Consider the following 24,890-nt stretch of genomic DNA (forward strand, 5'->3'; position numbering starts at 1 on the left):
CTCAGAGCAGCAAAAGGGGCACAGAGAACAGGGTGCGTGCCTGGTGACTGCCTGTGCTGTGGTATCGTGGATATGTCAATTAACACTCCAGTCATGGGTGTCACAGGGCCCGACGTGTGGCCAACTGCATGGCCGGGCTCTGAGCATGGCTGGGCAGGGGGGTGTTGGCCTGCAGCAAAGCAGCAGTGGACAGGCAGCCATCAAAGGCTTATGGCAGTCAAGCAGGCCAGTGGCCCTGCACCATCACATAGTCCAGGAACAAACACTCGAACACTGCGGGCTAGGGGAGGACACCACCATTCATTAGGTTGGACATTTCCTTCCACTGTGCAAAGTCAATGCTGTCTGACTCACTGGAGAGCGTGCAGTACAAATACTGTCTCTCTGGCTAGAAGAGCAACTTCTAGCATTCATGGGGCAGAAAATCACAAATTTTGCGTGGTGCCTCTTTGGGGTAGCACCACAGCAGGGCTGGGAAGCTCAGTTCCTGCAAGGAGAAAAGGCTGACTCGGCAATGCTGGTAGCTGCTCCAAATACACCTATGCATTCGCAACTTGAACAGTCACCCCAAAGGTGAAGCAGTGAATTGATGTAGACACCCTTTGAGATCGAGGACCACACCTGGCCGTGCTCAGGACTCACTCCTGCCTCTGCACTCGGGGATCACTCGTGGGAATGCTCAGGGGTCACAGGCACTGCCGACCCTCTGTCCTATGTGCCTAGCCCTAGTTAGACACTCTGCTGAAACAGCCCAGCCTCTCGGCCCCACTGAGAAGCCCTGCGTTTCCATTTGCAGACTCTGAGAACTGTCTGTGCTATGCTGCTGTGGCTGGCTGAATAGACCCTCCGCACGTCAATTCTGATTTCTCAAGCTGGAGAAGCCGCCATCTGGTATTGTCTGCTCCCCACCTCGATTTGGAACCCTCTCAGCTATTTGGAGTGGGAACTCTGCAAGATGGAAGTCTATTCATTGCCACCAGCTCCAATTTCTTGCATCTCTGGCACTAACAGTCTGTCTGGATGATCCCAGCCAAGGTCCTTCTCCTCCCCTCCCTGCAGTCAGAGGTCATTGCTTCCAGCCAGGCCCTGCTCCTCCCTTTTCCCCCACCCCTCACTGCTGGTGTTGTGCTCCAGGCCCTTCTGGGCCACAGGTCACCCTTTGTGCTCTCTGCCAGGAGTAATCTCTGCTTCCACTTCAGACGGTACAGCCCTCTCACCCCCACCTTTCCAAACTCATAGCCGCAAGAGGAAGAGCAAACATCTAGGTGCAGACCCACACCTTCTGAAACACCTTAAATTCCAGCGGGCCAGACAGGCGGTTATGAGTGTTCACAGATCTAAGGCAAAAGGAAAAACGGAACTTCCACAAGTCCTTGGCAGAGTGAGGACACTGGGCTTCTTTTCCTGGGCTCATTAGCCATTTAAAGACTTGGCGGAGGGCCAACACACTGACTGAGGCTCAGGGTTTTGTCCTGGCTCTGCACTCTGAGATCACTCCTGGAGAGGCTCAGGGGCCCTTTGCTGGTGCCAGGGACCCAGCCCTGGTCAGCCAAATGCAGGACGAGCACCTGCCCTCTGTCCTCCAGGCCAGCTCCTCCTTCCTATTTGCTGTTTGGTTTGGCTTTGGCGGTGCAGGACACTGAATCCCAGATCTGACACGTGGAGGCAAGTGCCCAGCTGCTTGGTCTCCTCTCGAGCCCCTTCCTCGCCTGCAATCAGCCACATTATCCACACGAACTCAAGAATCCTTAATCTCTCCACTGGATTGAGCTATGTGAACGATCGCGCTTCGGGATGCTTCCTTCTTACATTCCCCTCAGGTTTTCGCAAACTCTTCCAAGCGATCCAAGTCCCCACGAGGCTCCTCTCACCCCTGCTCTGCCCAAGTTCATAAAACAACCCCTTTGGGAGGCGTGGGACAACACTGGCACTCAGGGGCAGGTGGCCAAGTCACTCTCTGATGCTGCCCGAGGGGTGACCCTATAGAACTGGGTGGGAAAGAAAGGGGCATCAGGGCTACTGGAGTCCAGGTGCGATTTGTGGTAGTTGCCCGATGGCAGAGGGTTACCCCTGAGGAGTGTGCAGCCCTCTGTGTGGGCATGTGGATGGCACCTCAGTGGCAGCCGGCTTCCCCGACAGCCAGGAAACAAAGGAGCCAGGCAGAACTGACCGTGTCTCCTGTGATCTAGTTTCAAAAGTTGCCTGTTGCGTGAACATTCTAATATTCTTTCCGTCGGAGGCACAGAGATAAGACACGTGAGAGGAAGGTACAGAGCACGAGGGTCAAGGCTCGTTCCGGTTTGAGACCAAGAACAACTGCCAGAGGCCTCCTTTTATTCTATTTTTTTTTTATCAGTTACATCCTAATGCCTTCATCACAGAGAAAGACTCACTAACGAGAGTACAGTTATAGGATGAGCATTCATCAGAGGAACATCAGGGTATGCATTGTCTTGTCAAAGCTATGTTGTCATGATTAAAAATGTCAGAGGAAGGTATGGAACTGGACACGTAGACTCTACATATTACATCCCCCACATTCTTGTGGTTGGTTACACATAGGGCAAAGAGAAGGCTCATACTGATACTTGAAGGTCAATCCAGATTAAGAGTGTGTGAGAGAGGGGGAAACTGCTGCCTTGTACTGCCGAGATAGTGTATGACCAGGCAGGTATATGAGAGTATGCTGTACTTCTCTGGGTCATCGGACTCACTAAGCTTGCCCACTTAGTGAGAAGTGGGGCCTTGGTTTTGCTTCCTGCTTACAGGACAGCATCCAGAGGCCCATCCTAATGACCTGACTTAGCACCAATATCTCCCCTTTTTGTTCAGGGCAAATTTTAGCCATCATAGCAAATTGGGCCACCTGTTTACTCCGGCTTCTAGTTTTGTACTACTTAAACTTCCAATAAAATATCAAACACATAATGGTCAGTACAAGTAGCAGAATACCCATTCCTACAGATCCTCCTGTCAATCCCTTGTTGATGCTAGTTATAGGGTTGAGGGAGCGTAGGCCATCAGAAATTTCTTGCCATATTTCTGGAGATCCCAGATTAGGAAGATGGTCTTTAAAGGTACCGTGTATTTTACTTTGCAGGTCCAAAATCTTAGCTGTAATTTAATATTTTTTTGTGCTAAAAGATGTTTTTTCACCTTATCCCAAGGAAACTCAGTTTCATTATATGGTACAGGGGTTCTACAAAATGAAGTAGTATTCCAATCACATTTCAAAGACATTTGTTGGTGGAGACTAGCTAACTGGTCTCCAAGCAAAGTAACAGTTTGTGTAACATCAGCCAACTCAGCCTGCAGTTCAGAGTCAATTTGTCTTTGATCAGTCCATAAATTTTTGTGCCACTTCTGGATGAATTCTGCAGTCTGTGTTCCTTGCTTCAGGGCCACACTGGCCATGGTTGCCGTCATCATCACTGCGATGATCCCTGTAATAACAGTGATGAGTAGACCCAGGAATCTCTTGGTCTGTCAGAAAGATGGACAGGTAGTTGGCGAAGCACTCCCGTTGTTGGATTCTCTTCCCCTGAGTGAGGAAGTTACTTTGGGCACCCTGCCAAGATTCAAACTCATATAGAGCAGAGCCAATTTTCCAAAAATGAATTTGTAGATCCTGGTTGGAACAGTGCTGCAGGGGCAAATTCTTCATTTTCCTAATACACAGAGTCATAAGATACAGCATTCATCATATATTGATCGCCCTTGAATCACCATGTCAGGCTTCGTTCTATCCCTCTTTTGTCCATCTGAATAGCATAACTTTTAGGGCTCCAATCCAGAATTCTAATGGAATCATCAATAGAAATATCAGTGACTGATCCCCTATAATTTTTCCAAGAAACCCAATGGTACAAATATTTCACAGACTCCACAGTTTACACAGAGGTATGGCTGGGATAGGTGTATCTGCAGCCAATCCAATAGGTTTAAAGCCTATAGCTGAGAACATTAACAACCTACGTTGTCTAGGCTCCGTAATAAGAAATATGACGTCAGCCAGACCTGATTGGTCAATTGCAGGCAATGGTCTCCTGCTCCAATGCAAATACGCGTTTCCCCAATTCCTGTCTCATATTCAGGAAAAATTGTTCCTTCTTCCTCAGGTTTTAGGGGCCCACAATTCTTACATGGGCTGGGCAGTCAAGAGGTTTCATTGTTATAAATAGGTATCGCTTCATCCTGCCAGGACACCCCCTCAGTAAAGGGGGGTTAGGAATGTAAACCCAGTATGTCAAGTTAATTGTCGATGGACTTACCTGTTTTGTTAATCAGTTTGAGCCTTTTTGAATTGCACCAAAATTTTTCTTTATCTGTGTAAAAGCAAAGCCTTCTTTCCCATTCACGGGGAGTCATTCATGATTGACAGGATCCTTATATTGTGTCACTCTGTAATTCTCAGAGGGACTTTCCCTCAAATCAGGGGGATTTCTATTCTTTTCTTGAATTTGGTGACTGTCCCAATGTAATTCAGTGGCTGTTTGGGTTTCAGTCAAATATATAAAATCAAATTTAGAAAATTTACCAGTACCAGTATCATGTATTCCCCCCTTTTGTTTAATGAGCATGTCCTTCAGTATTCTGTTGACCCTTTCTATGATTGGTTGACCAGTGCTGTTGTAGGGAATATCTGTAATATGATTAATATTATAAGTCTTTAAAATGAAGTTAATTTTGGAAGGTGTAATTTGGAATTCCAAGAGACATTTGACGCCAATTAATATCAACTAGCAATTTTTGAAAGTTAGTTAACGTCTTTAGGTTATCTCTCCTGATTTGTATATTTTATAGAATTATTTTAGTTTACCAAACACTTTGTCTTAAGTATTCCCAAGGAGGTATTTTCTGGATTTTTTCAGTAGCTATTTGTAAGTCCCAATATACAACTCAAATAGCTCCATATGCAGTTTATGTATTTTTTATATAATCCTTGAAAGTCACATAATATAGAGAAAGGGAACAAAGTTTTAGATTATCTATATTTATCTTACTATGAAGGTCAAATATTCCTTTTAGTTTTCTGTTTTATCTCCTATTTCCTTTCATAATTTCTGAAACAAACCTCTTCTACCAGAATGTTTTAAACTTTAAATTCCTTTTTTTTTTTACCACAAATACATATTTTGGATTTTGGAATATACTCAATTAAAAAGGTATTCAAAACTTTTAAAACTTAGTTATTAACTTCCTAACTTCAAGACTGGAATCAGCATAGTACTGTGATACGTCTCTATTCCCAGTTTAGGAAAGCTCACCTGTGTGCAGAGAGGCGGTGGGGGGTGGGGGTGGGTTGGCAGGCGGGGGAAGCTGCCTATGTTCAATTGCAAGGTCATTAGAGCCAAAAGGGCAGTTTTTAGCTGCTTGGAATTTTTTAAATGACTCATTTTTTTTCTTCAGTAAGAAGGCTGAAGCTGGTCTGAAATTTCAGCAAAAATGCCTGATATCTTTAAGCTCCGATGAGATAAAAGATTTGCAACCAATTTTATAACTCTAGAAAGGAAAAATTAATTGGAATATACATGAAGGAGTTATTTCCTGCAGTGTTCCATGCATACTTGTATTCACTCCTCTATGAGACTCCTAGAAGGAGTTTATATTTTCTCAGAGCCTGAGTAGGTATATGGATGCCAGTGATTCTTCCTAGAACATGGGAAGAGAATCCAACAACGGGAGCGCTTTGCCAACTACTTGTCCATCTCTCCCAATGAACCAAAAGATTCCTGGGTCTGCTCATCACTGCCACTATGGGGATCATCACAGTGATGGCAACAGCGACCACAAGGCCAGCATGGCCCTGAGGCAAGGAACACAGAGAGCAGAATTCATCCAGAAGTGGAACTAGAATTCAAAAAAAATTATGGACTGCTCAAAGACAAAATGACTCTGAACTGCAGGCCAAGTTGGCTGATGTTCACAAACTGTTACTTTGCTTGGAGACCAGTTAGCTAGCCTCTGCCGACAAATGTCTTTGAAATGTGACTGAAATACTACTTCATTTTGTATAACCTCTGTACCATATAATGAAACTGAGTTTCCTTGGGGTAAGGCTAAAAAACATCTTTTAACACACAAAAATATTACAGCTAAGGATCCTCTTCCCGTTCATCCCCAATGCCGTGCCGGTCTTCTTCCCCTCCTAGTTTCCATACCACCACACCAACATGAAGAAACAATGCAAATCCCCACCACGAGGAGAGGACAATGAAAAGAGTCCAAAAGCCTTATTAGGTGTTACTCACTTAAGGGAGCTCTCTGAGAAAGAATTCAGATATGAGGTAATGAAGATGTTCAATGAACTCAATGAAACAATGAGACAGATATCCAGTAAATTAAAGGAGGACATGAAAGAAATAATCGAGAAAATACGGGAAGAAATGAGAGCAGAAATTGGAAAGCTACACGCAGAAATAAGGTAAAGGTAAAGGTAAAGGCCCTCCCGTTGATCGTCGATTTGCTCGAGCGGGCCCAGTAACGTCTCCATTGGAGACTTTGTTGTTACTGTGTCTGGCATATCGAATACTCTCGGTAGCTTGCCGGGCTCTCCGAGAGGGGCGGAGGAATCGAACTCGGGTCGGCCATGTTGGCCGCGTGTAAGGCGAACGCCCTACCCGCTGTGCTATCGCTCCAGCATTTCGCAGAAATGTCACAAATAAAAGATTTGGTAGATGAAATAAAAAACTCAGTGCAGGGGCTGGAGCAATAGCACAGCGGGTAGGGCATTTGCCTTGCACGCAGCCGACCTAGGTTCGATTCCCAGCATCCGTATGGTCCCCCGAGCACCGCCAGGAGTAATTCCTGAGTGCATAAACCAGGAGGTCTGCTCCAGGGCCTTGGCAGCTGGCCTCACATGCTGGGGGAAAAGGCAGCTCAGATAGAGAAGGGAACACCAAGTAAAGGATGTTTGGAGGATTCGCTCAGGATGCAAGATGCGTGCCGAATGTAAACTATAGACTGAACATGATAGCCACTCAATACCTTCAAAAGACTACTGGTCACCCAAATGGCCATGCTCCCAGCAGGAGGGGACTTCTCAGTGGGGTATTCGGGCCACACATTCCGAGGTCACAAAGACGCGTCTCAGCTCCTGAGAAGAGTATTCCTCACTTTGCACACACAGGTGCTGTCTGCTGCATGCCTCTGCCTCACATGGAGTAGGGTCCATGGATTTCCGAGCCCCGAGAGAGCCACCTGGGACAGTGCCACAGGAGGGAAGGGGAGCTGACACAATCCCAGCACCTGCCACCTCATCCAGCACCACAGCAGCAAGGACCAGCTAGGCTGTCACCCAGAGGGGTGTCGAGCCCCATCTGGAGGTTTTTACCCCCTGATCCCACCTGCTCCCTTCCCTCTAGTGCAGTGCGGTCACAAAGAAGTTACCTCCTATGTGCGGCACCTTCGCCAGCAGCTCTGTGGGACCTTGTGCCTGCCTTTTGCTGGCCGGAGCACTGTCCTTAGGAGACCTCACACCTTACTGCTGTGGTGTTGGCTGAGGTGGCAGGTGCCTGGGATTGTGTTGCTACTAGGATTGTTTGCACTATTTTTGTTTATAAAGTTTTTGGTTTGGTTTGAGGGCCCTACCCAGCAGTGCTCAGAGCATACTCCTGGCTCTGTGCTCATGGCTCCCTCCAGGCCATGCTCAGGGGACCCTCTGGGGTGCTGGGGATCTGAAGTGGGGTCGGTGAATTGCAAGGCAAGTACCCTAATCCCCGTGCATCTCTCCAGCCCCGAGGCCTGTTCTGTTTTAAAATATATTTTATTTAACCTAAAATATACAAAAGCTAATCATTTGGGGAGCTGGGATACAGCAGGTAGGGTGTTTGCCTTGCATGTGCTGACCCGGGTTCAATCCCCGGCATCCCACCTGGTCCCCGAGCACCGCCAGGAGTGATTCCCGAGTGCAGAGTCAGGAGTAAGAATTGAGCACGGCGAGGTGCGTCCTCCAAAATCTAAAACATTCAAAAGTTAATCATTTTAATATATAAAGTAGAGGCATTTATTAAAAAAAGATAAATCAAATTTTATGTCCTTGTTATCTGATATTTTACATGCATAGCATAGTCTATGTAAGTTGGCCATATGCTTGAGAGCTCCAAGTGGGCCCGGCTGCCCTAGCCGACAGACAGTGGGGCCCTAACCCACTCTCTCTCTCAGCTGGGTCACTCTTGGCATTGCGTTCCTATAAACATACTTTCTTCGTCCTCGGCACTTTGGCAGCCAGTGCTGCCTAGGCCGTACCCCTGGGTGAGTTGGTCTGGGGTGGAGATGCGACTGCAATGTTCATAACCAAACTCATCTAAAATCCTTCAGAGACAAGACTGAGGCAGCGTCTGCGGTGACAGCATGGGAATCAGCCCAGGGAAGGGACACGCTTACCCAGGACACGGAGCTGGCAACACAGAGCCAAGCCTCACCCCGGTGCCTGTGTCCATCTGGCAGAGTTCCTGCCATCACCTGTTTAGTCCTGCATCTGCTGCTGTCCTGAGAGGCATAAGGTAGGGGGTCCAGAGACCCCCAGCTCTCTCCATCAGGGACCTGCGGAGGGGTGATGGGGGATATCACAGTTATTAGTTCACAGACTCTGCCGGGGTGCTCGGTGGGGAAAGCAGTGATGGTGGATAAGAGCTGAGACCTGAGAGATCATCTCTGCACACAGTGACAGAAGGGGAATTGGCCAGAGGCAGGGGGCACTTCCCGGCAGGCAGGGGCAGGGCTTGAGCCTGGAGCCGCCTTCCCACTGTCCCGCTGCTGACCCAGAGCCCTCCTGTCCCACAGGAGCTTCTGCTGATGATTCTCTACAAGCCTGGAATAATTCCAGAAAAGGCCAAGGCCTTATTGTTTCCACATAATTACATTTCCTTTGAACAAAGGAGGAAGAACAGATAGAGTCTGCCACAGATAGAGTCAACTGGTATTAACCTAATCCAGGGCCCTCGGGGAAAGTATCTTTCAGAACTCTCTCTTTAAAGATTCACAGTGGACACAGGGGAAGTGGCTAGAGTTGGAGCGCAGGTGCCTGGGGTGGGAAGCCCCGGGTTCCACCCAGCATGACCTTGCCCCTGCAAAGGCCCCAGGTTCCACCCTGGCACCACCTCGCCCCTGGAAAGGCCCCATGTTCCACCCAGCACCCCCTGGCCCTAGCATGGCTGATTATGAAGAGTTGAAGAGGAAACTATCCAAAGTCTTATATTCTATAATTGTTTTTAAAAAGAGGGATCTTAGTTCACTTTAGGTTTATGTCTTGCCCTTAAAATTATACTGGAGCATTTTCTGCTATTAAATATTAAAAATAGCAGTTGTTCTACACTGTTTTATCCTGGCCCTATTCTGACTCTTCCTGACACCCTTGCCTTAGCCATAAAGGTAAAGGTAAAGGCCCTCCCGTTGATCATCGATTTGCTCGAGCGGGCCCAGTAACGTCTCCATTGGAGACTTTGTTGTTACTGTGTCTGGCATATCGAATACGTCACGGGGAGCTTGCCAGGCTCTGCCGTGCGGGCGAGATACTCTCGGTAGCTTGCCGGGCTCTCCGAGAGGGGCGGAGGAATCGAACCCGGCTCGGCCGGACTGGCTGCGTGCAAGGCAAATGCCCTACCGCTGTGCTATCGCTCCAGGCCCAATATGGCCTTAGCCATATTTAAAAAAAAAAAAAACTGGAAATGGATCAGTTAAACATAGAAGTTAAAATTATGAAACTCTTTGGAGAGGGGAAAGTCCCGACCCCGGATTCTGTGGTGTCTTACACCCGGCTCCAGGCACAGGACTCCAGAGAGAGAAAGAGACAGTCCCGGGACTCATCATCTGGGAAGCTGAGAGCAGCCCTGGCCCAGGGCGGGAGGCAGGTTTCGCGGGGCAGAAGCACAGCACGGTGACATCAGTGAGTCTCTGTCTCATGTGGGGCCGTGACAGACCAGGCCAGCGCCAGACACACGGGGGATGTGTGTGCCCGCCAGGGTGAGGAGACAAAGACACCAGCAGAGGCCGGCCAAGGCTGCTGTCTTCTGAGCAGGGCTGGGGGCAAGCTCTCTGGGGTCCTAGAAAGCCCTCACCCCACAGCCCAGGCCCCAGAGAGTCCTAAGCACTGGCATGAGAGGGGAGGAGACGGCGAGGGCCTGGGGAGATGCTCACCCACAGAGGGCACTGGAGGGTCTCCCTGGGCTGCCACAGTCGCTTGGCCCTGGGCCACAGTGGACCTGGACACATCACCCACCCCTCCTCAGCTGACATAGGCCCGATGGCATGAGCCAGACTCAGCGGCCCATGGCTCCCGTCTGGGCCCTCCAGGTCAGAGCCCCTCTCCCCACGAGGCACCTTCTCCTCTACCCCCAGCTGAGGGGCGGCAGGGAAGCCAGACAAAACACCCAACACAATGGTCTGTCAAAACGTTTAATAAAAGCATCAGAAATTAGGCAACAGATGAGGACTAAAATGTGGCTTGTTGGGGATTCTAGAAACGGAACACTGTTGTCCCACACTTCAGTGCGTTGCCCTGTGATTCCGACAAATCATGTCCAAAGTCACACCAGCAGGTGTGCGGGAAGCAGTTCTCAGGGACTCGCCGGAGATGCTTCCTGCTCTAAAGTGCTCCAGTCTAAGGCACTGTGTGACCCAGTCACATCTCCCAGGGGACCCTCTTCTGGGGAAGCGAGGGGGCGGTTTGGCGCATAGACCCCCGGGGTCCGGAACCCTCCGGCTGGCGCTCTGAGCCCTTTTCCTTCCATTGGTGCGTTGGCCCTCGGAGCACCAGCAGGAGAGCCCGCATTCCCGGCATTGCTACGTAAAGTGCAGTGGGGACCCTGCTCCGGCCTGCCAGGGGCCAGCTCCGAGAAGGGTAGACAGCGCCTGGCTCAGACCCCAGGCGGGATGGCCAGTGGCTGCCCACGCCGCCCACACAGCCTGGACAAGACCGTGGCCTTTTCCCGAGGACCTTCTCCTTGTGGGGACCCTTCCTGAGGGCGGACAGCCTGGCCAGCCCCAGCCCTTTCCTGCTGAATGCCCCCTCCTCTGGGGGCTCACATCCCAAGGGAGTCCGGCAGCAGCAGCTACAGCGCCCCCTGCTGGTGACAGGAGGGGGAGGGACCAGGAACTTCCCACACTAACCTGCCCTCCATGGGCTGGCCCAGGTGCAGCCACCAAAGAGGACCCGGGTTCGATCCTGAATCTCGACACCTGAATCTCACGCAGAAGGCAGCAGCGAGGGGCACTCCCGGGCCAGGAACACTGGTGACCTGACCGGAGCTCAGGCCACCGCCGCGGCCACCCTGCACATCATCAGGCCTTCCTCCCCCCCTCATCCAGGCTAGCCCTGGGGCTCAGCCAAGATGTGGCCTGGGCCCAGCCTTGGCTCATGCTGGGAGACAGGAGAGGCGAGTTGGGTACCGTCCTGCAACTGGCTCAAGAGAGGGACAGGCCGGCCGGGAGACACCAGCCCCCCAGTCACCGACCTCCGCCAGGAGCTCAGCCCTCTGCTGCCCCTGCAACCCCAACCCAAGCAGGGCTGGCCTGTGCGTGGCGTGGCCCCGCCGTGGCCTCTCCACTGCGTCATCTCTGGGAGGCGATGACGTTGAACGGGTGGGGGGCGAGGGTGAGCCCGTACTTCCCGGCCAGGTTGGGCTTTGGGGAGTCCTTGGGCAGCGAGAACGTGAAGCTCTGTAGGAGGCTCACGAACATGAGGAAGAGCTCCATCTTGGCCAGCTGCTCGCCCATGCACACCCGCTTCCCTGCAAGAGACCAGGAGAGGGGGTGACCTCGGCCCCTCGTCCCCCTCACACCAAACGGCTTGAAAACGGGGAACGTTCTGGAGACGCAGGACAGCAGGGACCAGGTTCGATCCCCCGCACCCCGTTCGATCCCCGGGGCCCTGCCAGGAGCGACCCCTGAGCTCAGAACCAGAAATGAGCTCTGAGAACCACCATATATGGGCACCCCCACCCCCCCAAATAAAAACCCAACCAAACCCATAAAAGAACAAAACAAACTTTTCAAAGAAAATTGTCCCCACAGAACACAGTGTCTGCTGTTAAAATCTCTCCACGCTAAGAGCACGCTTCTCTGTTTTGGGTTCAGGGGCCCACCCAGCAGCCCTTGGGGCCACTTCCAGCTCTGGGCCTGGGGGCACTCTACTCGTGCTCGGGGGCCATGCAATGCCAGGGATCAGACTGGACTCAGCCACGTGCAGGACACTAACCCCTGCCTTCACCCTAGGCAGGAGCCGGGCCCCTTCCCACTTGCTGCTCTTACATGGGAGGTCGTGGAGAAAGGGCGTCAGTTAGGGGTCTCTGAGCAACGCGTCTGTGGGAGGGACCCACTGGGCCTGACCCGGAACCCTCAGGGGCCACAGTCTCCCACTCCTGCCCAGCACGGGGTCGGCCACTGGGCCCGGGAGCTGGTCGGCCCTCAGCAAGAAAGGCATCTGTTTCTGATTAGAGACCAGTGCCAGCTGTTTGCGATCCGCTTTCACTTTCTTTTGGCCTTGGGGCCACAATGGGCAGAGTCTGTAGCTACTCCTGGCTTGGTGCTCAGGGGCTGCTCCTGACTTAGTGCTCAGCGAGCCACACAGTGCTGAACTTCAAACTGCGGCCTCCCGCGTGTGAGCAAGCGCGCCTGCCCTCTGCTCTGCCCCGGGCCTCACTTCGTCTCTGAGAGCTGGAATGAGGAGCGTGGCGGGGCGTTACCTAGTGACCTACCCTGTGTAGCAGCTCACCAAGAGAAAAAACAAACAAGAATGGCACTGAAATAAGATCACAAAGATATCATCTACTCGTAAGCTACAGCAAAAGGTATGCCTCGTTCTGTTTCTTTTCAAACTTACGCCATTTAGTATATATGAAGACTGAACTGACCTATCCCGAAAGGAATAAAGGTTTCCTTCTTCACAAGCTGTCCGTGCTCATCCAGAAACCGAGCCGGGTAGAAGTCATTGGGCCTCTCCCACACGGCCGGGTCTCTGTGGATGGACCACAGGTTGGGGAGCACCAGTGTGCCTCTAGGGATGGCGTAGCCCTGGAACACTGAGGAGCAAGAGGGCGGCGTGACCTCACAGGCTTCCCGAGCTTCTCCCACATCCCAACCTGGGCCGGGGGCCGGGGGCAGGGAGGGGAGGGCAGTCGCATACGAGCACCCTAACTCCTGTAATGGAGCACCACCCCAGGAGGCTGGGTGAGGACATGGGAGGGTGCCACAGGAGGGCTCCGTGGGAGGACACCACGGGAGGGTGCCAGGGGAAGGTGCCATGGGAGGGTGTCACAGGAAAGTGCCATGAAAAGGCACCACAGGAGCGCACCACAGAAGGGTGCCACCGGAGGCTCCGTGGGGTAGTGTCACGGGAGGATGTCACAAGAAGGCACCCCGTGAGGCTGTCAGGGGCCCTGTGGCCCTCAGAGTCAGAAGAGCACAGAGAGTGCTGGGCAAACGTGTTTCCAGAGTCCCACAGGCTCCACACAGGACTGAAGCCAGACTTGTGCCACTTCCACGAGGTGGCAGTGGCTGAGAAGGGGCCTGGCCATGCCTGGCTGACACCAGGCCCCAGAGGCTCCCAGCACCCAGCGCCAGGGAGGTGCAGCATCTGTGGCGAGGCTTTGAGGGACACTACCCCAGCCCCCACACCTGTCAGGCAGGCGCCGCAGGCCAGCTTCTCATGGGTGGGGCCCACCCAAAGCCCCCAACTTGCTGCACTGTGGTCCAGGACTGTACAATGGGCAGGGTGGCCCGGTGGGACTCCCGGACTCCATAGTCAGCAGGTTCCCCGGGGCGTCTCTGCCACGGCACTGCCCCTCAGTGCCAAGGAGGAGACGCACTGCCCTGACTCGGGCACCCCTGGCACAGCACGGGGAAGGGCAGGGGCGGGACTCGCCTGTGTCCTCCGAGGTCATGTGGGGGATGGCGAGGGGCACCACCACCGTCAGCCGCTGCACCTCCATGATGGTGGCCTCCGTGTACGGCATCTGCGCCTTGTCCGTGAGCGAAGGGGCTCGGGCACGGCCGATGACCCTCTCGATCTCCTCGTGAACCTTCTCTGCACATACACACACACACACACACACACACACCAAGCATACATACATGCATACGTGCACACGCAACACACACATGCACACAGGCATATGCACATACAACCGCACACACGCAAAAGCAACACACAAATACACACACATGCACACACACAGGAGGGCAAAGAACAAAGCGCACGGTGAGCCAGAGAGACAGAGGCTGCCCTCCCGTGGTGACCCGGGCAGCCTCGAAGAGCCCCCCGACCCCCTGTTCCCTCGGAAGGGAAACAGACCAAGCCAGGGCCAGAGCCAACTGCACTGGGTGCTCTCCGCAGCCCGACACGTGCAGCCCGACAGGGCCCCTGCCTCAGGGTTCACAGACCTGCTCCCTCCCCTCCTGCCTGGCACCGAGTGGGGCTTGAGTGGGCCTCGGGCTCCGAGAGAGCCAGGGAGAGGCCCGGCACCCGGTGTCCTGAGCCGGCTCCGCCCCCTCTCTCAGATCCTTCACTTTGGGACCTGGAGGTGACAGCTCACCTGCGTGACACCTTGACTGCTACCCCAGAGTGAACCCGGGTCACACCAGCCGAGCGGGAGAAAGCCCCAAACTAGGTGACCCGAGAATGAGCTGCCCGACTGGGACCCGGCCAGGGTTCCCCTGTGGTCAGCGCAGGAACCTGGAGGGCATCAGCCTGGCCTGGGGAGGGGGGCACGTATGGAGACTGCCTTGCAGGTGCTGAACCGGGGGCCGGGGGTTTACCCTGGCCGTTCCACTCCAGCGACACAGGTTGACATGCTGGGATCAGAGTGGGAGGTCGTGTGGGAGAGAGGCAGCGTGGCCAGCCCTGAAATGGGGCCATGGGGGATGCCGGCTGGGGCTGGGGGACACAGCGGGAGGCAGCGAAGACAGGGTTCAGCTCTGACCGCATCTTGCCTCCAGCCCCGGGGGGATGCTCAGTTCCCCCAGTGTCTAGAATGGAAGAGGGCGGCCATGTTCTCTGTGGCCACTGGGCGTGTGGTCACAGTCCTTTGTGCCTTGGCCGCGGGGGTGGGGGGGGTGGCACACAAGCCCCTCAGCTGTGGCCCTTGGACGCCCTTGGCTCTGCATGCTTGCTCTTCCCTGAGGTTCTTCCTCAGCTCAGGTTCCACACAGAAGTGGCGTCTGCGGCCTCAGAACCAGGAGATGCTGGCACCACCCAGGCTGCCCTGAGGCTGGCCGGGAGTGACCCCTGGGCACAGAGCTGGGAGTTCAGCCCGGACCGATGCCCCCAAACAAGCTGAGGTGGCGCCGGGCACAGTGGTCGCTGCGACCCTGACCCGCTCTCGCCGCTGGGGTGCGGCCACACCTCTGAGCCCGCTCGCTCACAGACGGACCCCGAGGCTCACCCTGGACGTCGGGGTGGAGCGCCACGTAGAGCAGGCACCAGAGCAGGGAGTTGGCGGTGGTGTCGGTGCCCGCGAAGAAGAGGTCGCCGATGATGTAGAAGAGGTAGTCCTCGTCGAAGCTGCTGGGGTCGCCCTGCCTGCGCGCCGCCTCCACCTGCAGCAGGTACATGTCGATGAAGTCGCGGGGCCGCTCGGCGTCCAGGGACGCGCGGTGCTCCCGGATGATCCGCTTCAGGAAGGCGGTGATGTCCCGCTCGATCTGCCGCAGCTCGCGGAAGGGGCCGAAGGGCAGGTAGTAGAGCCAGGGGCAGACGTTGACCAGCAGCACCTGCGAGTTGAGGCAGATCTCCAGCGAGCGCGACATCAGCTCCAGCATCTTCTGGAACTCGCCGTCCGAGGGGTCGAAGCGCTGGCCGAAGCACAGCGAGCAGATGACGTTGGACACGGCGCGGTGCACGGCGGGGAAGGGGCTGAAGGCGGCGCCCCCGTGCCGGCGCATCTCCTCCCGCACGCACTGCGACTCGGCCAGGATGCGGGGCTCCAGGCTCAGCTTGCCCAGGCCGAAGTGGCGCAGGGTGGCGTGCGAGAACTTCCGCTGCTGCCGCCACACGGGTCCGTAGCGGGCGAAGACGATCCCTGCAGGGGAGAGGAGGGATGGGGTGAGAATGGGCAGGAACGCGCCACCCACGGGGGACACGCGTGACACAGCCCCCCAGGACCTTCACCGCCCCCCGCTCCCACCACCACAGAGAATGATGGGGAAGAAAACGTTGTTAGCTAACGTTGTTAGCTTCTCAGAACAGAAATTGTGGTCCTCTGGGTCGGGACCATCCTGGGCCCCCACGTGCTCAGATCCCATGCTGGCGAGCCAACGGACTGGGGTCCGGCCCTGGGGGAGCCGTCGGGGATCTGTGGGAGGCTGGCAAGGACCCAGGTTGACGGCAGGGTTGGGCTGCAGGAGACGGGGTCTGCAGTCGTGGTGCTGGGGTGCTCGGTATGAAATGGCCTGCACCGGGGATGAAGTCAGAACGGCAACAGGCACCATGGTCAGCCGAGGGCATGAGGCACCTTCCAGGAGAGAAGATGTCTGTGCAGCAACTCACCCAGAATGTGCCTGAAGGCTCCTCTGAGGAGAGTGAGGAGCCTGTTCAAGTCAGTGAGGGTGTTTCCGAAAGAGCAGAGGGCTGAGTTCTCCTCAGTGGAGTGGGGGGGGGGGGGGAGGGGAAGAGTCCCTGTTTAGAGGGAGCCAGAAGTGGAAGTGGAAGACCACCTCAGGGGAGGCCGACTCTGAGCACTGGGAACTGAGTCCACGTGTGTAGGAGAGCGAGCGCAGGACGTCAGAGGGAGGAGGAGCACACCGAGAGGGTCAGAGCGAGAGCCAAGGGCTGACTGGAAACTCAGAGCCTAGAATCCACCAACAACCAGCTGGGGGGCTACCCCGTCTGCAGCTGCTGACGCTTCCTGCTTCGGGTCCAGGAACAGAGACTCTGTGAGGCAGACAGAGGTCTGTCCATCTTCAGGATGAACAAACAACAAACGGATGCAGGACCGTGGGTGGCAGAGCACGTGCCAGCATGTGCCAGGTGCAGAGGGGGGTCTTGGCGCTGCACGCCCCATCCCCGGTCTGCCAGGAGTGACCGCTACAAAAAGGAAATAATTAAAAATGACAAAACCCACAGCTCTTTCGGTTGCAAAGGACAGTCCCTCAGGCTAAGCAAAACGTTAACTGCCATAGCTTACCATATCACCCACTTGGGTCATGGTCAATACTGCACCTTACCACAGAGTACCACTGTTTCTTTCCACCTCAGTAATACCAGGGCACCATATTTTAAAGTTTCACATGATGGCTGTAGTCCACGTTTTGGCAAAAATTAATTGTCATGAAATCTGTAACGATTATATGGTGAAATGGTAAAGCCTGTGGGACCCACAGCTGGGGATGCCAGGGGTCACCACCTCAGGAAAGAACAAGTCCCCCACAGCTGCCCAGCTTGTTCTTGCACACACGGGGCAGCAGCACCCAGAATTCGCAGCTGCCTCAAGAGGTCTACCCTCCCTTAGGGTTGCCCTTCCTCAGAGGGTGCCTTTCTCAGGGGGTTGCACTTCCTCTGAGGGTGCCTTTCCTCAAGGGGGTGCTCTTCCTCAGAGGTCTGCCCTTCTTCGGGGGTGCTCTTCCTCAGAGGTCTGCCCTTCTTCGGGGAGTACCCTTCCTCAGAGGTCTGCTCTTCCTCAGGTGGGTGCCGTTCCTCAGGGAGTGCCCTTCCTCAGAGGTCTGCTGTTCCTCAGGGAGTGCCCTTCCTCAGAGATCTGCCCTTCCTCAGAGGCTGGTCCTTCCTGAGAGGTGCCCTTCCTCAGGAGAACTCTCAGATCTTCAGGTACAACCTGGACAATGCTGGGACTCAAACGCTCTCGTCAGGAGTTCCCTGGTAGTACTGGTGGGGACACTTTTAGGTCATTTCATGACTTGAGGTTTCCAAACCAGGAGCCTATAACTCATGCGCCCAGCCACATGAGAATGGCTCTGTAGCAACAATTATAATCTATTTTTTGTGGGGGCTCTTCTCAGCGGTGCTCAGAGCAGGAGGGTCATGCCCAGGAGTGCTGGCAGTGACTATCTCCCTGGACTCTCTCTTTTTGAGAAGAATGCAAAGGAATTGTTTTTCCTTATGTTTTGTTGCACAAAAAATAAAAAAATATCACTATAGCAAAATGCATCACATCTGATGTAATCCCGTGTCGAGCTCCCGCTGGCTCTGGACTCCCGGAACAGGGACTGTGTGAGGCCTGGTCTGATGGCTCCTTCCTGCAGGGCTGTGGAAACTCCCCTTGGCAGGATTCAGACCCACCAGTACATCAGCGCTTCCCCTGCCTCTCAGGCTGCATCCACACAAAACTCAGTGACCATTTTTTTGTTTGTTTTCAAGCTGACAGATGAGCTTACACTTCTCTTTCACCACCTTCATTTCCCCAATTCATTTTGTATCCTGTTGCCCCAAACATCCTTAGTGATCTATTCTGCACTTTTAAACCTCTCAGAAGTCTCCCACCGCCTTCGATCTTGAAGACTTTGCATTTGTTTTCACTCTTGTTCCAAATCTCTAACAACCACTCAGTACTGTTATGGTAAGTGTTAGATGTTATTTTATTTCTACCAATAGGGGGGTGTTTAGAAAGATTTTTTAAAGCCTTGCCTATTTATGAGTCTGAAGACTGAAGACTGAATCTGAGAGGTGGATAAATGAATTTATACTGCTCTCTAAATTTTATGTTTGGAATAACGTGTGACTAAAATTTGATGCACACAAACCTTCGAGAAACAGTCTGCGTGCAGCACTCCTTGGCAGCCATAGAGCTGATTTTGTGACTTTATAGTTCAGCGGGTAGGGTTCGATTCCTCCATCCCTCTTGGAGAGCTTCGCAAGCTACCGAGAGTATCCCGCCCGCACAGCAGAGCCTGGCAAGCTCCCCATGGCGTATTCAATATGCCAAAAACAGTAACAATAAGTCTCACAATGGAGACATTATTGGTGCCCACTCGAGCAAATTGATGAACAACGGGAGGAGAGTGCTACAGTGCTACAGTGCTCAGGAAGAAAATTGTGGACTGGTCACAACTGATGCAGAGAGCCTGGCGGCCTGTCTAGTTAACTGTGTCATGGACGAGCATCTACTCATCTGAGCACTAAGGCTGGACCATCTCGGATATAAGCAACACCCCCTCCCCACCACACACCCCAGGACTTAAGGGCAACATTCTAGATCAGTATTCCCCATCTCTTCGTGCTCATCACTGTTTGTGAAATGTTCCCTTCTCCTGGTGTTTAGGAGCAAAATTTGTTAAAAATACCTTGTTTTAAGGAATCAACTACTTGGTGATAGATGAAACTTGGGTGTCTGGTGGCACACATCAGGTGGGGAATCCTTATGTTGGTTTTAAGATGGTGCATCTCAAACTTTCATAATGTTCGGTACCAATCCTACTTAAACATTGCAGTAAATATTTAATTTTGTTATTGTAGTGTAGGTTTCCTAAACATCACTTAGAATTAAGCAGAAGATTTGGTTTTTCAGGGTCAAGCAACCATTAATGGTATATGGCAAAGAACATGTCATTAGCAGATCTCTGCATGGTGCTTATCTTATATGTGGTTGACCAGGGTCCGCTCCCCAGCACCCCAGAGGGTCCCCCCAGCCTCGCCAGGGCCCCAGGAGAGATCTCTGAGTGCAGAGCCAGAGGTAATCCCTGAGCACTGCTGGCTGTGGTACAAATGAACAGAGAAGGAAAGCAGAAACCATCTTGCTCAGCATCTGCACTGCCTGCCAGGAGGATGACACAGGAGGAGGAGCCATGCCTGGCTAGGTTCTAGGCACCAGCTACTGGACACTGACTCAGGCACAAATGGGCATTTCTACCTCCACGCCTGAAGAGTAGAAGCTTGACTACATTAGGGCAGGGACTGCCCAACATGCTGGAAAGAAAGCATGTCCGCAACTCTCTATGACACCCCTCCATGCCCCAGGGTACCCCCAGTCAGAGGGGGCCGCAGGACATTCAAGGAACAGCCTGACCACATCTCCCACTGCTTTATTTGGAGCACTGCCCTTGGCTGGACGCCCTGCTTTGCCCTCACCTAATCACACAGGGACTAACTGGCCTCTCCTGGCCACCATGCTGGGCCCAGAGTGGTAGACCACAGCTGGGGAAAGCTGTGTCGGAGAACGTCTAGTCCCAAGCCCACACGCTCTGTCTTGTGTCTGCAGGCTGGCGACAGTGGCTTTAGTGAGAACCTCATCACCATCCCACCATGTCTCTGCCTACCTTGCTGCTCATGTCTGCTGGAAGCCAGAGGCGGAAGGGTCCAGTGCCCGAAGGCTGGAAGCCCGGTGTTTGTTGAGGGGTGGAACAGGACTGTGGCAGGACTGAGGTCCCTCTGGGACCTGTGGGACATCTGTCCCTGTTATGGGGGACCACTGGTGCCCTTGGGGTGGGCGTCTCCTGACTGTCACACTTCCCCAGAGGCTCACGCCCAGAGGCCTAGGAAATAGCTCTGCCGCTCCCCAGGGAGCTGACCTTGAGGAACTTGCTCTACTTCCTGTTGTGTACAGTCCCAGTTGCACTGGGTCCTGCCTGGGACCAGCTCTGTCTCCTCCTGGTTCCAAAGACAGGACGAACACGCAGCAGAGGGAACACAGGCCTGGCTCTCCCACTGTTCTGTGACACTTTGGGCTGGACAGGTGCCTGAATTTTGGGGAGGTAATAAAAGATCCATCGCGTAAAATAATCTGGAGTTTTCTGATCTCAGAGCCCTTCCCTGCTCATATAGATGCAGATCTGGTTTTACTTATTCATATTTTCAATTTGTTTTTTGTCATGCCCGGTGGTACTCAGGGTTACTCTGCACTCAGGGGTCGCTCCTGGTGAGGCTCAAGGGACCATGTGGAATAGTAGAGACTGAACCTGGTTTGGTCACATACAGGCAAACACTCATTCACTGTACTAGCTCTCTGGTCCCACGCAGGTGCAGATCTGTCTGCTGAGAATGCTAATTCATTTACTTAATCACCTGTGGAGTCCAGTGGATGAAGATGGAGCACAGAGAAATGTCTACAGGGACATCTCTTCCCTGGTGATGCTATTTCCTTTCATAATCAATCACAAAAATGGAGTCACTGCCCAAGAGAGAGAGAGACTCAGTCAAAAATGAAAATGCAAAAATGAATTCCAACGTCACAAGAGGAAATGAAGAACACAACCTTCAGCATGAACATGAACGGTCTATCAGTGCATCTAAGATGACTGTGGCGAAGCAGCTGTGAAAGGGAAGGAAGGAAACGGGATGTGGAAGAACCTCTCAAAACCTCTAGACTGGTGACCCTGTGAGCCTGAGTTCTTGGGACGCTGCTCATTGTAAAACGGTGTCGAAGGGAAGCCGGGGGAATGCTCACGTGTTTGTCAGCAAAGGGTCCGTGGCCCCTCTGGCCAGATCTACTTCTGGAACAAGCTCAAAATAAACCCCCCAGTAACAGTGGGTCGTGGTGTGAGAACACAGGCTTGTCCTTCCCACTGTCCTCTTTCTCTCCCACCTTCGGTTCGATGCATTTCCTTCAAGACCTCTGGTTCTTACTCTGCCTTCTCTCGGGACTCTCCTTCGCCAGGCAGAGAAGTTGCTGTCCAATCTTGCACAGCTCAGTCACATCATCTAGCTCCCATGCCTAAAAAGAATGCCTGTGGGGTCTCAGGAGAGCAGACGCTGTCGCTGAAGCACCCATGACCCCAGGCTTCCCCAAATCAAGACACATCTAACAACGTGAGCGACCCAGACCAGAGCGACCCGTGGCACAGGAGTTAGGGCGCTCACCCTGAACACGCTGACCCTCGTGAGTCCCAGCAGCTCTTGGTCTGAGGAGACCTTGTCCTCCCTGAGTAAGAAGCCTCTGAGCATCACTGGGTGTGGCCCCCAAACTCAAACCAAGTCAAACCCCCTGGGATCCAAGAAAGAATGGGAGACGGCCTCCCGACAGACTCTTTACCAAAGTGTAGGCCCACCATGAAGGATGCCAGAGAAGGAAACCCAGTTCCTGCTTCACACAGTCTACAGGTCAAACGTACAACGTGAACTCTGACACGATATGGTGAGCGCCTGGGTAGATGCCTTCTGCGGACGCTCATTCAGAGCGGGCTCTCTGCCCGCAGCGGGCTCTCAGTGGAGTGGTTGGCACCCCGCAGGCCACCCAGGGCTACCAGGGCTACCCCATGGCTCACGTGAGTGAAACATAATGATTGGCATATCATCAGCCGTGAGGCTGGGCACTGCCCCAGTCAGAAAGGAAAGGCGAGGCTTGGCCAGCATGACAAGGAGAGAGTGAGGTGAAAGGTTATCCCAGACCCAAGAAGATGATCCCAGAAGCCGGGCACCGCCACAAGCATGGCAAGATTTGGCACAAGATGCCTAAAGCAGGTTCAAAGGTAAAGTTAACGGAGACAGGGACGAGAGGTGAGAGATGGGCGGGCTGGGGTCTGAGGGAGCCTCAAGGACTCAGTAGGTAGCGAAGTCCAGCAGTGGGTTTGATTCCCGTAAACTAGTGCCCCTGGTTGCTCTGTGTGGTACAGCTCGGAGTACGCCAGCCAGATGCGGGCCTGGGCTGCCTGACAGCACCTGGGGAGGGCCGGGCATCAGCATACATTGAGGGAAATGAGGACGGACGCGGGACCCTGACACGGTCAGGAGCCAGCTCTGCCTGGGGCGGGCAGGTGTCCTCAGAAAGGCCGCTCTAACTAGATGCGGAAACACAGAGTAACAAGCGTTCGTGAGGAGGGAGAGACACGGAAACACGGGGGCCACCAGGGGAGGGGACTTGCCATGGTGCAGTGGTGGTGGAGGGCTGGAAGGCACCACCGAACAATCCAGTGACAGCCTCGAGGGTGAGCTGGGGGCTGTCTGTACTGAGTACAGTAGCAGACGGTGGGCGAGGGGAGGACAGATGTGCGGTGGAATATTCCCACTGGGCGTGGCTGACTGGAGCCCTGAATTAACCCAGGTGTGTGGGTCACTGACACTGTGGGATTCTACTTATAGGACACCCCGAACAGGGCAAATTCCCCTAGACAGAAAGAAAAAGTGTTTGCCCTGGTGAGTGGGGAAGTTAAAATGGGAGGAAGTGGTACAAAGGGTACAAAGTCTGTTTTTCCAAAACGGAAAAAAAGGGGGGTTTCCTGGAAATATCCACGGTCCTTTCACAACCGTGTGAGTGAACCAAGGGCACTGAGTGTGCGCCTTCTTTTTCTAGTCTCCATTTAAAAGTGGTTGAGATGGCAGCAGCGGCAGAACAGGGGCTAAGACGCTTGTCTTGCACGCTGTCCACTCGCCTACATTGGTCCCAGCACCCCGTAAGGCTCCCTAAAGACCCCCAGGAGTGATCCCTGGGCGCAGAGTGGGAGTAAACCCTGGGCACAGGATACCCCTCTCCCCCTTTGGCTTTGATTCTAAAATCCCCGCATCTCTTTATTGGAAAACGGCACTTCAATAACGTAGATCCTGGGGGCAGATCGGGGACCGTCGACCCCCTAGGACGCATGGGGGGGGGGGAAACTCCAGGTCACACATCCTGCCGCCCCTTGGTGCTGGAGACAGAGAAGGAAAAACACTTGCGCGGGGGTGGGGAGGTGGTGGAGGCGGGGGGAAGGCGTCACTGTCCAGCAGCCTCTAACTTGGCTAACTTGGAGTCGAGCCAAACTGCCTGAACCAGGCTCCTCCTCAAGCAGCTCCCAGCCAGGGGTCTAGGGCTGCCGGGCCCACCTCTTGCAACCTGCGGGGGCAAAGATCTTCTCCCCTCCCTCCAGTTCCGTCCCGTCCCGCAGAAGGCCCGCGGACGCGCCGCCCCGCACCCCTCCTGGCGCCGCCCCGCTTCTCCCGGGTTCGCGGCCAGGGCAGGAGGCGGGTTCCGGGAAGGAGCCACGCGCCGGGAGACAATGCCAGCCGCCTCCCGCACCCACACCCGCACCCCGTCCCGGGCGCCGGCCAGGGCTTCCAGCTTGGTTCTCTGCAGCACTAGCAGGGGTCGGGACGGACCGTCGGGCCTGGGCTCCCCCGCGAACAGCCGGGATCCCCCGCAGTCCTCGCAGTCGCGTTCCACGCAGCACCGGTATACGGACCCGCAGCTGCGCTCCCGGCAGTCCCCACAGTCCCCGCATTTGCGACCCGTAGCAGCCCCGGCAGCTGTGCTCCCCTGCAGACCCCGCAGCCGCACCCCCGCCGCCCCGCGCTCACCCTTCTCCTTGGTGAGCAGCGAGACGAGCGGCACGCGCGGGCGGTCGCTGAAGACGCGCGCCTGCTGCACGAGCGCCTGGCGCACGCTCCTGAAGTCGCTGAGCACCACCACCAGGTAGTGGCCGATGAAGAAGCTGCACACGTTGCCGTAGGCGCGCGCCAGGTCGGCCAGGACGAGCTGCGGGGCGCGGGGCGTGGGTGCGGGCCGGGTCAGGGCGTCGCGGCGGCGCAGGAAGGGCGGCAGCAGCACGAAGCCGAAGTTGCCCACGACGGGCCAGGGCGCGGGGCCCGGCGGGATGCCCCGAGCGCGCCGCCGCCAGCGCCAGCCCCAGCCCAGCAGCGCCGCCAGCCCGAGCAGCAGCAGCAGCGGCAGCGGCGGCAGGGGCGGCAGCGGCAGCGGCGGCGGCGACCACCCGCCGGAGCCCATGGCGGGGCCGCGGCGCCCGGGCCCAGGCGCGCAGGGAGCAGCGGGCGCCGGGGAGGCCGCGCGGGGCGCTCGGGGCGGGGGCGGGGCGCGCGGAGCGGGGGCGGGGCGCGCGGGGCCGGGGGCGGGGACAGCGCGGCCGGGCGCGGCGATTGGCTACGGCGGCCGCGGCCCCTCCAATCAGCGCCGCCCCCGGGCCGGACCCGGACGCGCTCGCTCCGCCGAGCGGCGGCTGCGGCGGCGGCGGGGCTCGTGTGCGCGCGGGGGGCGCGTTCGGAGCTCGGTCCCTAAACTCCCACGTCGCTCCCGCCCCCG

The 24,890-nt window shown here is 54.9% G+C and overlaps 1 protein-coding gene across 1 annotated transcript; it reads right to left on the minus strand.

Moving 5' to 3' along the window:
- Positions 1-10,381: 10,381 nt before the first annotated feature.
- Positions 10,382-24,599, minus strand: LOC130023659 (cytochrome P450 2U1). The gene is made up of 5 exons (XM_056114245.1): positions 24,152-24,599; positions 15,381-16,016; positions 13,862-14,023; positions 12,852-13,019; positions 10,382-11,729 (listed from the first exon to the last, which is right to left on the minus strand). Exons 1-5 carry the CDS (start codon positions 24,576-24,578, stop codon positions 11,551-11,553), a joined length of 1,572 nt encoding a protein of 523 aa, XP_055970220.1. The 5' UTR covers positions 24,579-24,599; the 3' UTR covers positions 10,382-11,550.
- Positions 24,600-24,890: the final 291 nt, after the last annotated feature.

The sequence above is a fragment of the Sorex fumeus genome, unplaced genomic scaffold, assembly GCF_029834395.1.
Source record: "Sorex fumeus unplaced genomic scaffold, SorFum_2.1 ptg000024l, whole genome shotgun sequence".
Classification (NCBI taxonomy): Eukaryota; Metazoa; Chordata; class Mammalia; order Eulipotyphla; family Soricidae; genus Sorex; species Sorex fumeus.

What these genes read in the sequence shown, in the direction of transcription:
- LOC130023659 (XM_056114245.1), bottom strand. Translation starts at nt 24,578, where the DNA reads ATGGGCTCCGGCGGGTGGTCGCCGCCGCCGCTGCCGCTGCCGCCCCTG. An exon ending in GCTCCACCCCGACGTCCAGG is followed by an intron (nt 14,024 to 15,380) that starts GTGAGCCTCGGG and finishes GTGTATGTGCAG; the next exon opens with AGAAGGTTCACGAGGAGATC. An exon ending in CATGACCTCGGAGGACACAG is followed by an intron (nt 13,020 to 13,861) that starts GCGAGTCCCGCC and finishes CTTGCTCCTCAG; the next exon opens with TGTTCCAGGGCTACGCCATC.